The sequence below is a fragment of the Guillardia theta genome, assembly GCF_000315625.1.
Source record: "Guillardia theta CCMP2712 unplaced genomic scaffold GUITHscaffold_173, whole genome shotgun sequence".
NCBI classification, from domain to species: Eukaryota; class Cryptophyceae; order Pyrenomonadales; family Geminigeraceae; genus Guillardia; species Guillardia theta.
Window position 1 is genome coordinate 24070 of NW_005434503.1, and position 14732 is coordinate 38801.

Below are 14732 nucleotides of genomic sequence, written 5' to 3' on the forward strand. Positions count from 1 at the left end.
TGTTCTGAACTTGATATTGTTGCCTTCCTCTTCGACGCTGCATCTGTCTGCCATACAGACGCCTCCTACATACTACATGTCATGCCAAGTGTCCGAGAGTTTGTTGGAAATATTCATGCGCTTTTCGGATCTCATTGCCAATCATCTGTCAGGCTACATCTTGTGCATGACGGGCAAGCTTTACTCTTGGATAGGGCCGATGTGTTTTAAGATTGTATTGCAGGCCTGAAGAGCTCAGAGATATCACCATCTCGGAAATCAAATCTTGGGACCTAACAACATTGCATAGCTTAACATCAGAGGGGTCTGCAGCAGAGGAGAGGAGGAGACTTGCTTGCTTTGCAGAGGAGCATGGGACAGAGGAGTCCTTGAAGTGGAAGATGACAATGCTGAACTTTATGATGAAGCAGGGGCAAATTCCTACTACAGTTGTTGTCATTGACATTGGCGTCTGGCTGAATCATGCCAGCGGGATTTTTCGAGTTTTGCAACCAGTCAAGAACAAAGAAAGCACATTGAACCTGGTGAGAGATCGAGGGTTATGCAGGGACTGGACGTTTGCTGCAAGACTTGGGGGGGACAGTGAGGAGCCAAAACAATTCAGATGCAGCGGTGTAGAGAACGAGCTCCTTCGACCGAAACCAACAAATCCCGTGCTGATTGTGGGAAGCTCAGAAGCCTCCCTCGAGCTATCTCGAATTTTCATGAACAGCCGTATCTCTTCCCGCCATCGTCCTGACATTCCATTCGGCTCGAAACACAGTCACGCAGAGCAAGACGACGTCAAAGTTCTTGTTGTCATTGTCACTTATAGTTGTCAAAAAGATTCGGTCAATTATGAGAATCAGTCTCTCTATCAGCAAGTAGCACTCTTGCGGTCTGCAAGGAAGGAGTTAAGCTGCTTTGTATTGCTGCTTGATGGAGTGGAACTTTCCCGAGCTGCGTCCAGCTCCATGGCAGGCTGTGTCTTCATGAGACGATCCTCTCCAATCCGATACTCGGTATCCTTGGACGCTGATATTCCTTCTCAGCAAGACATTTCTAAACTTGTGAGTGTGAAGTGTTTGGTAAAGGAGCGATAGAGGTCATGTGATCACTGCTGGCAGGTAGAAAATGTCGGAATTATTGTCTGGCCAGCTGGAGACAGAACTCGAGTGCCCATGGCGAAGTGCTACCTACGTTTGAAATTCAAGGTCAACAAGATTGATGGAGCCAAGGTGTTGCTGACTTGATCTTAGGTCCCAACACCTGATCGGAACTATTCTTTTCCTTCTCATTACCATCAAAGAACCAAGATTTGTTTGTGCGTGCCAACTATTACACCCCCTGGTGTATCGAAGGTATCAGCGCTTCCGTTCATCAACACCTTCTTGCCTTCGCTAGTTGCTTCGATCAGCGATGACTTTTCGTTCGAAAACTACATTTTTGTGGTGTACGTTGCGTATGATCAGGGAGATCCGTTGTATGACAAGAATAGGAGTTTGATTGAACAGCATACAAAAGATCAGACCTTCAACCGACCAATCTTCTTGAAATTCTACAGGATGCCTCCATCTAAGGTCATATCATCCTGCTTTTCGGAAACGTATGACACAACGCAGGGAGGGATCGCGTTTTTATGGAATTCATTGATGGCTGCAGCATGGCAAGACGGCTGCGACTATTTTTACCAAAGCAACGATGATGTGCAATTTGTCACCAGAGCCTGGGCGAAAACATTCGTTGAAACCTTGCAAACTAGTCTTGTTCGAGCAAACTTCGGGGTTGTTGGAGCTGTGGATCTGAACAACAATCTGGTTCTTACCCAGAGGTTTGTAATTTACTTTTGCAACATTCGAGAACTACTGACCAGTTTTCTTGCAGCTTTGTTCACCGAACGCATCAACACATATTTAGTTCTCACTTTCCGATGACCATCAAGAATTGGCATCTGGATGACTGGATCTCTCAAGTCTACCCCGAGAATGCTACGTTCAGGCTGAAGAATGTATTCATCAAGAACACCAACATGTTTGGCACAAGGCAAAATATTGAACTTTGCGGTGCACCTTATGACGGTTTGCAGGTATGCGGAATGTAGAGAAGACAAAACTTGGTACGAGAACGAAGTGCTGCGAGGGCGACGCTTGATCCAAGATTGGATGAAAATGGCGGAGAACGACGATGAGAAGGGAAAGAAGTTTCGCTCTGCAGCATGACCTAGAAGTTTCGCTTTCTCACAAGCTTGATAAGTAAAGATATTGCCTGCTGCAAAATGAGGCAAAGCAAGGAGAGGAAGCGAGATTCGGCACGAATCATTCAAATGGTATATACTAACGCTATGAAAGAGCAAGAAAAAATGATTCCAAAAGTCAGGCAGGCAGAGAGGCAGAGAGAAAGTCAGTAGCGATTTGGCAATGGGGTAGAGTGAGGGGAATTGTGGGTAGTGAGCGAAACTGTTTATGACAAGAGACTAGATGAGGAAAGGGTAAAGAATAGGGAGAGATTATTGTCTGAGCAGTATCTCGGCATTTCCTTCCTGTTTCTCCTATGACATGCCTCAGCATTACTGCTGCGAGGAACATTCGCAAGTTATCCCGAGATTATTCTGGAAATTCTATTTTCTCAACACACATTGTTTGGGTCTGTATGGCTAGCTAGAAAGGCTCCAAAAGACTAGTTTTAGAGTACAAGTCAAGGAGCTTACAGGCGAAAAGACCGGATCCCATGTGATCTGGCGACATCACGAGACAGGTGAAAGTTAGGTCTTTACGTTTGGGGGGTAGTGTGTGAAAGTCATAGACTGTAGCAGGGGTACTTTACCATCATAAATGTGTCATAGAGTGAGGTGGGGTTGTAACTCGAGTAGGTGGGTAGTAGTCATGATCACAGTGACATGCAGCTGTGGCCGTAAATTCGTACGAGGGGGTTGGGCATCCCGTGGGTGGGGTGGAGTCGAAGTCGACTGGAGGTTTTGACTTCTTGTGTTACATGCGGGGCACTTGGTGGGTGATGAGACTGGTTTTGATGGGGTGGGGGTGAGCTGCCGTCTGTGATATAGTCGACTCAGGGGTGGGGGGTCGCACGCCTTAGGGGGAAAAACAAGAGCTATGCAGCGATGGATAGATCAGAGGAGGAGGCAAGGAGGGAAGAAGATTGCGATCTTTTTCATTTGAATGGCAACATACATCTATCAACTTCATTCGCGTTTCATGAGAGGCAACTTCTTTCAAAGGAAAGTGAGGGATTAGATGCTAGATGGTGTCCAATCGCTCAGGCGCGCCAAGAATGACTGTGAGCGTGAGCTGGGCCTCAAGCAGGACGGTAGAAATATTGTAAGAAATCCCCTTTGGACAAATCAGAATCTCGATTTAAATCATGCATTGATTCAGGAAGGTGTAAGATAATCTCAGTTACAACCACGACAATTGGTTGTTGTCGTTTTTCTCAATGCTTACTCGCTTTTGCCAGACGTTTTCAATGCCACTCTGTCTATTCGATCTCATTCGATAGTGCAGCATCAAGGTAATATCTGTAGGCTGTATTTGCAAAGTCAGCTAACTGTAGTTCCGAAAAGGGATAGGTGAGCATGGAACAGTAGTACGATTGGAAGCAGCAAACGTGCATCAAACTCAGAAACACACCTCTTTGATCTTCATGATGGATATGAGCTCTGCCAATATTCCTGGAGATGACATTATAGATGGGAAAGAATTGTCAAAAGCAGACCTCCAAAGCACTGGACTTACCGACAATTTACAGAGAAATCCAGGAAGCAGACATTCTTACGGTGTAACAAGCAAGTCGTCGCTCTACAAAATGAGGAGATGGCTGTCGTCAAGCAGACATCCAACTAGGGTTGCGTGTAGTGGTTGTCGAGGTGCGAAGGCAAAGTGCGACGACGAACGACCGTGCAGAAGATGTATGGCAAGAGGCATTCAGTGTGATGGCGAAGGTGCTAGCCGTTCGCGACGCCAAAGTGTTGGAGAAGCGTCAGAACGGTCATCCGAGGGTGATAAATATGCCGATGATGAGACACTGCGCTCGCAGAGCTCTGGAGACGAGCATACTGTGATGTCTCTCGAAGAACATGACGAGAACTACAGCTGGGATACAAGTTTTGATGCCGGGTTGCTTGATGAAGCGTTGCAACATGTACAGAGTCGAACCTAAGAACATCCAGGAAATCATTTCTTGATAGGATGATATCAGAACCTGTTATTCTTTCTTGATTGTCAATCATGACCTCAATCAAGGTAGCTGGTCTTCCCTCCCCTCCCCCCAAAAATCAAACACGGAACCCTCGACAAGACCTTATAAATAGTGAATGAAAATAAAAGCCATCTAAACGGATAGAATAATATGCAGGAATTTCAAAATCGGCATCATCCATCCTTTCAATCAATACATCAACGCCTTCACTTTTACCTAACCTCTGTCAAGATTATTTCCTTCTTACTGGTTGCTGATGCATACAAGACACGTATCCTCCCTACTGTGTGTATGCATATTCAGCCTTGTTATGCATGACCATCTTGTCTCCGACAAAGTAGAAACTATCTGATTTCGTTTCATATGGGTTATCGATCATCGCCTTTTCCGTCTCGGCGTCGAGCTCCGGAAGTGTGTAGATGACCTCCCAAGTGTTGCGAGAATTCGGCATACAAAATCCAAGAGTAAAATCAAACGACTTCAGGAGCTTGTCACGAAAGTAATGTCGTTCTATCATTCGGAACGACTGAACCTAAACAAAATCAAATCAAAAATCGGTGTTGAGCAAAAGAATGACAAAAATCAAGCATTGAGGGGACAAAGGTGATTCTTCACCTCCTTGTCTCCGACAGAAAAGACGAGAGACGTGCCGATAGTCCTTGCCTTCAAAAATTCTGATGGGAATGCATACTGAATGAGCCGGTAGAGGTCTTCCTGTTCTGGCGGGATGTCCGTGATAGGCTCCGATGGCTAATTTAACTGTCAGCTAGAACAAAGGCAGGACACAAAACACGCACTGCGTCATCGGGTTTTTTAACGTGGTATAGATCTCGTTGCTGCCCTTCCATCTCTCGAATTCGAAATTCAAGGAATTCTATTCCATAAGTGTTCGCACTCATCGGGCACAAATATCCTGTTGCACGAGTGAATGGAAACAAACAAGCAAGAATGAATCACCTTCGCATGGTGCAGTAAGCTTCAAACATTCGTCAGGCGTCCACTCCTTCGCTTCTGACATTGCGCGTATCGTCGTGCAGGTCGCCCCTGCTTTCAAGTCTCAGCCAACAGCGCGGAAACTGACGTTATGCCCAATTCAAACTTGAAAGCTGCACTCTACACCCCTTTCCCCTCACAGACAAAAATCCTCCTTCCAGGCATTGTTCTTTCCTCGATACAATCAACTGGTTTCAGCGGCAAATTATTCGTTCAGCACTTTCAAGATATCTCTGGGCCCCTCAGAAGGCATTTAGGTTATCATGGAGAAAAATACGACGGGCATTGCTTCAGTAAGGGGCGCATCTCTGATATGAGTTAGCAAGAACAAACCTTGCTAGTTCATACCTTTAAAAACATTAGGCAAAGAAACAACCCTGAACAACAATCGAAACGTCGATCGCTCCCAGACACTCTATCTGGATTGAAAACAAAGCATTTCCATATAAACGCAAGCAAAGCAATGAATCCCAAATACATCACAAGGCATCTACTTGACTTACAAGATTCCAAAACGCAAGACAAAATTGATCTCTTCAGCCTACACTGTACTAGAACTGCTGTACACAATTCATCATAGTCCTTTCCAACAAATTCAACTTGTCTGATGTATTTGAAGAAAAGCTAGCTTTCAGTCACAGATCCATGACATCTACGGAAAAACTTGATTGCTCCTCTGAACATTATAAAACATCCACCTTTTCATATGCTTCCAGGTTGCAGACTCCTTTTTCAAGCACTTTTACCCTTTCCCATGTGGTGCTAAGGGAGGTTAGATAGCTCTACGTCAGCTCTCTACCTTCAAATCTACAGATGGCTCTGTTTTTTCCTCTTTCCCAAATTCTCTTAGTCATGTTCTTCCAATCGCCATCATTTCCTCGCGTTCGGTGACTGTCTTCGATATGAATGCCCTTCTCCCTTGATCGTCCTCTGCCGCTGGAGCAGCAGCATGAAGTCACCCCTCCCACCGGGGACACCTACCCTACCCTACCCTACCCTACCCAGGTACTATACCCTACCCTAGCTTACCTCAGCTTACCCTACCTTAGCTTACCCTACTTTTCAAACATGTCACCCACCCTAGTTGTGCACTATCCTTGCAAAAGACAACAACCCACCCCCCCCCATTGTTTCCAAAAACCGCAACAATGGACTACCTGCATGATTGCCAACCTCACCTCGACAATCTACTACCCCTGCAGAACCCTGGTCGACTACCCCTGTTGTTTCCAGGCATGCGCAAGGAGAGCAGGTCTTGGGTAGGGTGGTTGCAACCAGCGATTCTTTAACGGATTCAATTTATGTCTTCTTTTTTGAAACTTTGTAAAATATTTTCAAATACGAGACACAAAAATACGAGAGATATCCAGGTTATTCCGTTACAGATCCGTCCGTTACAATGCATCCTACGAAACTTCGATTGGGAAACCAGTTTGTCGCCATGGATCTGATACAGGAGGTGGCGGAGCAAGGAGATCAGGTGGACAATGAGACCAGGAAAGTAGAGCACAAGATACTTCATATCAGGTTGTCTTGAATGTAATGCAAGCAGCTTGTGAGGGGAAAAGAGCCAAATATGCCCACTCAGTGCTTGGCGTCCAAAGAGAAATGCTGGCAAGACCTCGAGTCTCTCTTTCAATCACATGGTGACACACAAGTGAAATGGAAATTGCTTGCAGAAGCAGGAGAAACGCAGGGGACCGTCCCTGCTGCCCGTGAATGGCTTCTCCGGTACAGCGCTGACTCAATGGATGAACTTCCATTGTTGGTATGCGCTATCGCAATTTTCTCCGAACAAGGGGACGAATGTGCTGTCGAGAGAGTCTGCCGTGAGCTGCTCATGGATCAGAGCAATCCGAGTTTGATTGAGGTGCGAAGTTGTGCCGTGAAATTCCGATCGATAGTGATCATAGTGGTGTTTGATGTTAGGCTGTCATCTGGTCACTGGAGAAGCTGTATCGATATGGCCAACAGAGCGATCCAAGCGCCTTGAGGGCCTTGTTACAGATATGCTGTGATAGAGCTTTGGATATCCGGCAAGTGAGCAAAGAATCTCTTGTCTCTGCCATCTCGCTCCTCCTCGTGGCGGTCAACTCAACGGAGGGGCAGGTAATTTTGTTGCTGTGAAACATGTAAATTGTGACTAGAGGCTAGAAGTTGAGTCAGGTAGCTCACGACGCTCGACGCCTGACGGCGCAAGAGAACGAGGATGAAGGTACACTCACGTACAGCTCAGCCACGACCCACGAGATCGAGCTTCTTTGTCGCTTCATCCAAGATAGATGGAGCACGCGCTCTGAAATCGATGCCAGCTTAGCTGGTCGAACCGCCGCCGACTGGGAGGTGGCTCAATCGTTAAGCGAGCAGCTTTGGAGCAGATTTTATCAGAGATCTCGGAAGGTTTTGGAAGAAGATGATGAGGGGGAGGAGACAAGTTGTTCGAGGATGACCAGCAGGAGGAGTCTTTGGCATCTAGTCAAAGCAAAAGCTGACGGCGTGGACTTTGTCTCCGGGTTGGTCTCAGCTGAGAATTTTGACCAACGAGATGAAGAGTACGAATCGATCAAGTTGTTTTCGGGCCTGGAGAATGGTCTGTTAAACTGGATGAATCCAGAGGAAGGAAGTGAAAATTCGTGTAAGCATTCATGCGAAGAGGAGGCTGATGCCCAACTCATGACAAGCCAGTGTCAATTACTTGTTCGCCTCCCTCCAGAGCTTTTCGATGACAAACTTCATGAGTTTACAGACGTCAGACTGGTGATGCTTTCTGTGGCAGCCTACTTCTTTGATGAGTTGGCGCAGATTGTACACGGAGATCCCCGCGAAGGACTGATTGGACAACATGTGAGTGTTTGTAGACAGTGATTGGTGGGAGGAAAACCTCAGATTCTATCATTGTGTGACCAACCCTTGCACTGAGAACGCGCCATGATAGCTTCTAATCAAAGCACAATCAGGGTTTATTTGCAAAGAAGCTTATCCCACGTCTGACCATCTTTCCTGTCTCTTGCCCAGTGCGTAGCCGTTGCGCTCTAGAACGAGGGTGACCAGACAAACAGGTTTACAAGGAAGAAGATTTCTACACGACTCGCGCTGGTTTGTTTCAAATGGAACTCTCAGAAAGGTTCAGTGAAAGAGCGAGGGAAGGATCGAAAGCTCATGTAGACGTGAAGGTACGCATATGAGTTCAGAACGAAACCCAAGAGAGGGTTAGAAGGCATCTGCTTTGAAGACCATGAAACCATCGTTGCTGATCTCTGGTCTGGGAATGAAGTGCGGTTCAATTTCTCTTGATATATTGATTTGACGACTTGTCACTATCAGGTGAAATATGTCAACGACTACAGGAATTCTTTCTTTGCGGCTAATGTTGAATTCTGTTGAGCTCAGCCTCCCTCATTCGACTGCTCATCACCATGAGCAGGTGAGATGCTGATCTACGGCCAGCCCCATCTCATCCTCGTCACTCTCTGCGACATTGAGCCCGACCAGGAGCTTCTGACGGACTACGGCAGCAGGTGGAGGAGATTGTCCTCCCTCCTCCGCATCTCATCCCAATGCAGTTACTGGGAGAATCGCTCGCTCAAGGACGAGCTCCTATGGGAGGTCAAATCTCGCATCCTCCGGCTCTTTCAGCTCCTGCACAAGAATCCTTCGTCCTGAGATAAAGATCCCGAGGAGCAGCAGGGAGCCTGCTTCTACCTGTGCGGTGAAGGTCTTTGGCTCCGGCCTTGTAACGTGTCCTGACAGTCATGTCAAGTTGCTGCGCTGGTCTGGGCTTGCTCCAGGTCGATTCGCTGTAGTTCACGAGCTACCTCTTCTTCGTTTTCGCTCGTCAATCTCCTTGCTCTCTCCTCGTTCAGCTCGCTCATTCCGCTGGCATTGAACTGAAGTGCTTTCTGAATGACTTTCTCTCCTCCCTGCTTCACCTCGAACGCAAACAAGTAGATGCCTCGCTGTGTCAACATCATCGAGGTGCGGACAGCTGCTCGCCGCTCCATCAGGTTGCCTTTCCCCCGGCAGTGCTGCACCACAAGGTGAGGGTGCAGACGGAAACAGGCGCGTCCTTCCCAGTGCCCCATCACCAAGTTCGTCTGCTGCGCATGCGACGGGAAGTGATACGACACCATCGGCTGCAGAGCGCCCAAGTCCATGGTGTGTGTCTGAGACTTGTGAGACTGAACATCATCGGCAGGAGGTTGAAGCACATCCCATGGCTCCTCACTTTCCCTCTGCGCATCCTCGTTAGCATTTTTCAAGGCTCTTCGCACGTGCAAGTTTACCTCTCTGTCCTCGTCGATGGTTCGGAGATGGAGCGGTCGAGCAGCAGCCTCAAAGCTCTCTTGCCCCCTATCCTCCGGACACATCTCCAGGTCTCCTCCGATCACAATGTCTCTCTCCTCTCCGTTGTCGAAGAGAACTTTGCATGAAGCTCGCAACAGCTTGCTCTTCTTGGACGGGTCACCCAGTTCCTTGACATCGACAATGGTCCCGCTCTTCACAGCAGGCTCGTCGCGCGCAGAAGAGGCCGACACGGTGACTCGCTGACCTCGATGAGGGTCGACATCTCTCCCTATCACTGTCTTGACCCTGACTCGCTCCTGGGCATGCCTTTCTTCTCTCACCTCCCTCAACCTGAAGTGTCCTTCAAACCCCGTGCGGTAGTCGCCCATGTACCCGTTGTCCCACGTGACCTCACAAATGTCACCCGTCACCCCGTCGCCGTCAAGATCTGTGGGGTCAACCCAAGAGATTCTGCCCAGAGACCCCCCTGTCTCCTCTAAGAGGTGAGGATACTTGGAGGCGATCACAGACCTGAGCCCCACTCTCATCCCCACTGAGGGGAACACATGGTAGCCCACCACATCGTCTTCTCCGTCTGAATCAACTTCGGAATCCATCTCAGAGCTTTCGTGGCGCTTTTCCTGCCCTTGTGACTTGTTCCCAGGGCTCCTCGGTGTTGAAGACCCAAAATTGAGACCAAGGATGTTGTCTTGATGAACGGAGACTTCTGATGCCGATTCCGATTCCTCATCACTTGGATTTTTACCCTGCTCTTCCTCCTCAACCGCGTGCTCTTCTTCTGTGTATTCAACAGGCTCTTGCTTCCAGATTTCTCCCCAGAGTTGAATCGCATTCAGACTTCTCGTTGGCTCCACACTGCCATCCGAGTAGACGAGGAAGACTTTGACTGGGTTGGCAGCGGTCGGAGCAGTCTTGCTTGAGGACGGCACGTGCAACCGGAACATGCCGGTGCTCGTATGCATGAGCTCGACTCCAACATTCATCGACCGATGCCACAGGAGCGAGTACTCCAGCCCCTCCAGGCTCCTCTCCACCACCACCGCGTCCCTCCCTGTCGTCTTGAATTGACTCAAACTCTCACTCGCGTCCTGACTGCGAAATCGCGAGGAGTGACGCGAGACATAGGGAGCTGTGCTGCCGTGCAACAAGACCCAGTCAAAACCAAAGTCCAACCGCCTCTCGCCCTCGAGAAGCTTCTCCTCCTTGATGATTCCGAACTTGGTCGCGAGCTGCACCATGGCCTCTTGGAAGGCAGTCAGGTCCTGGGAATCCATCTCAAGGCTCTGCAGCCATTGGCTGTCGTTGTGACGCATGGCGAGGTGTCTGAGGTCATTCATGCTGCTCTCGCTCAGGACTCTTGCAAGGTACTTGGAGAACTTGTGCCGAGAGAACCAGTTGATCAGCTGCAGCAGCTGGAAGTCATCGAAGCTCATCAGCTCCACGTTTAGCCCGAGGCCCTGGACTTGCTCGCGGCAGTGATGCCGGGAGTCACAGTGGCTGATGACTTGCAGGGTCCTGATGCGAGCATGCTCGTCTCCAGAATTGTCAGGAGGGCCCGACGAGCCTCGAGGGTCAGCTGACTCGCTGCTGATGAGTATGGTACACATGCAGATCTGACCGTGGGCTAGGAAGAGGTCAGCAACCTTGTCCCAGGTCAACCCATGGATGTTGGTGTCTTGTATCTTCAACAAGATGTCTCCCTCCTTCACCCCTGATGAGACGCAAGAAACTTGTGTGAAAACAAATTGTCCGTCTGCTCGCTTGACAAGAATGGCAGAACAACGAGCTTCGTCGCTATGCATTTGGGGAACATCGAACGATAAAGTCTTGACAACCTCGTCTTTTGACTCTGAGTTCCTATCAACTTTCATGATCCTGAAGTACTTCTTGGCTGATTCCTGAAGCAGCTCCTTGTTGGCTGTTTCCATCTGCTGCGGGTCAGTGTAGAACTTCAAGTAATCTATCTTCTCTTTGATCTTCAGCTTGAGAATCGCTCTATGCTTGCGCATTGTAATCCCAAGAACTTCGCGCATGTCTTTTTCGGACATGTCTATAAGCTGTTCACCATCAACCTCATTGCGCTTTGCTTGTCGAATATACCGATCTGTTTGCTCCAAAAATCTTGGTCGCAGTTCTTCTAGAAATTTGCAAACCTCTCGGCACGAGAATTCTGCAGGAAACAAGATCCGTCAACTCTATATCCAAACATGCGTTCAGAAAGCAGAACATGCAAACATTACCTAAAACATTCACACTGCGAATCAGTTGTTCTTCTCCCATTCTTTCCCTTCGTAGTCTCAGTGCTTTGTTGAACTTTCGTTGATCTTCGGGGGTAGCACAGATATCAGCAGCATTGCTCTCCTTCTCGGGCGAAATGACTTGGCTTTGACTTTGATTGCTGTGAATCTTCAAGGCCAAGACCTCTTGCACCACATTCCTGTAAGCTCGTCGCACGTACGGGCTCCTGTCGTTCTCAGAAGAAGAGAGAAATTCCTTTGCTGAGTCGTACCCGGCCTTTGCAATCTCGCCCAGAAATTCCAGAGCAGACTTCCTAATATACCAATTTTCCCTTCCTTTGTTCTCAAAGAAGGAATTCAAGCTCAAATAATACGACGAGTTGTAACTTAGCATCGTACCAACTTTTGAAATGATCATTTCTTTGAGCGAGCTTACGCATTGTTGATATGATTCTAGATACATGGAGAGATCATTGCTGGTAGACTTTTCCTTTTTTTTGGCTCTTTGTAGTTCTCTGCCGATTGAAATAATCATTTCATCATTTTTCATCCCAAAGCTTCTAATTTTCTCAATGATTTCCTGTGTTTTTTGAGCCAACAAGTCATCATTCAGACGTCCTTGCAGCTTCAGTCTTTCAGAAGCGATCCTGTCCCTGGAATTCTCCATGAATTCACGAATCGCATTTTCATGACGAGCCTCTACTTGTGATCTCTTGCTGCGAAGCTTGCTATTCCGTCGTCTCAACTGAGTTATCTTGATCTCAAGAGTTTTGCATCTTTCGATTTCCGAGGCAAAGCTGGAATCGGAGAGAAACAGCCACGCGCAGATTCGAACGGAAAACACCTGATGAGACAGCATTGCAACCAACCCCCGCAAGAAGGTGTCATCCTTGAATGCGATCGCCATCTCTTGTAGGGTCAGCCAGGCACCACTTCCTACAAGCCCCGAGGCTGACAAATCCTCGAACTTGTCCGAGGAAGCACAATGGCCACGCAAACGCAAGGCTGTGTTACGATTGGAGACGGCTAGGTACATGTCGACATCGAGTCGGTCTTGTTCAATGCATTTCTTATCGCACATTTCAATCACGAGGCCGCGGACGTCAGCGTGATCGTCGGATATCGCTGATATAGTCGCTTCCATGATCGCTTTCTTTTCTGGAGTCACGGGCTGTCTAGCCGCGAACATCAATCTCTTGACGATCAGCCTTCTGATCTTGAAGGACGGCTCTTGATGCAAGAGCTTGAGAGCAAACTGTGTAGCATTCGAGACTCCTTGCTCCGCATAGTAACACACAACATTCGCCCAGCTCAACCTATCGATGATCGCTTCCGAGTTCATCACATCTGGATTCTCGACGAGATCTCTCTCGATGAGCTCCTCGTATCTGCTGCTCTTTGTCTCCATGTCTTCTGGAACTGCCTCAACCTTCCTTCCATTCTTGTCAATCATCCACTTCGTCCTCGTCTCGTCATGCGGAGTATCAGGACCCTGCAGATCGAAATTACATTGACATAATATAAGTCACGGACTGGTATGCAATAAGCATGCGCACCGTGGCACTTTCAATGGGAACATCTCATTTCAGTTTCAAAAACAGACATCAGGTGTAGTGTTCAGTTCTCACCATCACTTTCTCGGCGAAGCCAAAGTAAAGGTCTGAGGACTTGAAACCTCCCAAACGGAGCATCTTCAACAAGTTCACCATGCTTTCTGATCAAGCCTGAGTTGGCGGACTAGATCAAGACACGGCGACTTCAATCAGGCTCTTCACTGTCCGATCTCATGCTAGGATGGTCCGAGTTGTGGTTGACGGCTTATATCCGATCCTGCCATTTCAAATGCCCGCCGCTCTACAGCAAGCGGCGGCATCGTCGCTACCAGCCTGAGTCCGTTGATCCGCAGTTCTTTCAGCCTAGGGCTGTGGGGCCGGTCTTGACGGTGGGGCCGCCCGGCCCGCCGCCCGCACCGGCCGGGCCGACGCCGAGTCGCAAGTCTCCGAGGCTCAGCCGCATGGCACTCAGTTACAACTCGCCCTCAGCGGCTTCCTGCCGGTCCAGCCGCCAGGCCCCCCGCGCTGACGTTGGCCCGGCTGAGCCGGGTGCCACTGACGTCACGGTCCGGCGACCCCGGGGCCCGGCCGGCCGTGCGGCCCGTCACGGTGGCCGCCGGGCACGGCCCCACCGGCCCGTGGGGCTCGGATCATCGGCCCCCCGGGCCCGGGCCCGGGCGGACGCCGGTCACCGTGGCACCGGCCGTCGGACTCCGCCGTGTGCCGGTGAGTTGTTTTCAAGTACGGCCCGGTCACGGGCCAAGCCTGGTGGGGCCCGGTGACAGCCGCAGAGTCGGCAGGATTGTACAGGCCCGGGGTTTGCCGGGTTCTCGGGGCCCGGCGGCGCCACTACGGTCTTGTTTTCGGAAGTTCAGGCTCTTCCAGGGAAGGCTCGCCGCCGTTTGGCCAGTGCGCCGGCCCGCCGCCGCCGCCGCCGCTCAGTGTACGACGGTCAGGGTCAAGGCTGGCAGTACTACAGCGCGCCCTGGTCTGGTACCGTGACGGACAGTCCGGCCGGGCGGCCGGGCCGCCCGGGGTGCGTGCGGCTGATCACACAGCCTCCATAACGCTATGCGGTCCCCGGCACTACGGTCCTGAGTACCGTACTCAAACGCGGCGGCTAGTTGAACCAAAACAAAAAGATACTACTGGGTAGCTCAAAAAGTAATCTTAACTTTGAGTCAATGACCGTATGCCACCGGATAACAGCCCTTTGAACTTTCAATAGTAGTATGATTTGGTCCTCTTGCCAAAAAGTTTACGCGTGCTTTCGCCCAGGTTCGAACTGGGGATCTTGTGCGTGTCAGGCACACGGATTAACCAACTTTCCCACGAAAGCCCCACCACCTCGAGGCGGGATATCGAATGTGAGGTTCTGTGGGTTTATATAGTGAAATATGAAGTTGGGGAGCTGAAGCTTTGCTTGTACTATGCCATGATGGGGATGAGTACA

The 14732-nt window shown here is 49.4% G+C and overlaps 4 protein-coding genes and 1 non-coding gene across 5 annotated transcripts; 2 read left to right on the top strand and 3 right to left on the bottom strand.

Annotated features, from left to right (window-relative positions):
* Window positions 1-386: 386 nt before the first annotated feature.
* On the top strand, window positions 387-2198 carry GUITHDRAFT_120192 (hypothetical protein; the record flags this gene model as incomplete). The annotated part of the gene is made up of 5 exons (XM_005820526.1): window positions 387-1049; window positions 1107-1193; window positions 1239-1810; window positions 1864-2010; window positions 2066-2198. The coding sequence occupies 5 exons, from the start codon at window positions 387-389 to the stop codon at window positions 2196-2198; spliced, it is 1602 nt and encodes a 533-aa protein (XP_005820583.1).
* Window positions 2199-4360: 2162 nt separating this feature from the next.
* On the bottom strand, window positions 4361-5237 carry GUITHDRAFT_98272 (hypothetical protein). Its single transcript, XM_005820527.1, has 4 exons — window positions 5149-5237; window positions 4989-5104; window positions 4807-4941; window positions 4361-4723 (listed from the first exon to the last, which is right to left on the bottom strand). The coding sequence occupies exons 1-4, from the start codon at window positions 5207-5209 to the stop codon at window positions 4472-4474; spliced, it is 564 nt and encodes a 187-aa protein (XP_005820584.1). The 5' UTR covers window positions 5210-5237; the 3' UTR covers window positions 4361-4471.
* Window positions 5238-6583: 1346 nt separating this feature from the next.
* GUITHDRAFT_120194 (hypothetical protein) lies at window positions 6584-8847 on the top strand (the record flags this gene model as incomplete). Its single annotated transcript, XM_005820528.1, has 10 exons — window positions 6584-6685; window positions 6737-7054; window positions 7114-7293; window positions 7351-8028; window positions 8142-8198; window positions 8244-8308; window positions 8358-8457; window positions 8509-8563; window positions 8609-8702; window positions 8748-8847. The coding sequence occupies 10 exons, from the start codon at window positions 6584-6586 to the stop codon at window positions 8845-8847; spliced, it is 1749 nt and encodes a 582-aa protein (XP_005820585.1).
* Window positions 8848-8939: 92 nt separating this feature from the next.
* GUITHDRAFT_120195 (hypothetical protein) lies at window positions 8940-13435 on the bottom strand (the record flags this gene model as incomplete). Its single annotated transcript, XM_005820529.1, has 3 exons — window positions 8940-11659; window positions 11730-13218; window positions 13355-13435. The coding sequence occupies 3 exons, from the start codon at window positions 13433-13435 to the stop codon at window positions 8940-8942; spliced, it is 4290 nt and encodes a 1429-aa protein (XP_005820586.1).
* A 1109-nt stretch (window positions 13436-14544) lies between these two features.
* GUITHDRAFT_t109 lies at window positions 14545-14618 on the bottom strand. Its single transcript has one exon. It is a non-coding gene; the product is annotated as a tRNA-Val (tRNA).
* Window positions 14619-14732: the final 114 nt, after the last annotated feature.

Bases quoted from the DNA above. Each gene is read 5' to 3' on its own strand.
- GUITHDRAFT_98272 (XM_005820527.1), bottom strand. From the start codon at position 5,209: ATGTCAGAAGCGAAGGAGTGGACGCCTGACGAATGTTTGAAGCTTACT. The intron at 5,105-5,148 runs GTGATTCATTCT...CTCGTGCAACAG, and splicing joins GCTTACTGCACCATGCGAAG to GATATTTGTGCCCGATGAGT. The intron at 4,724-4,806 runs GTGAAGAATCAC...GATTTTGTTTAG, and splicing joins TTTCTGTCGGAGACAAGGAG to GTTCAGTCGTTCCGAATGAT.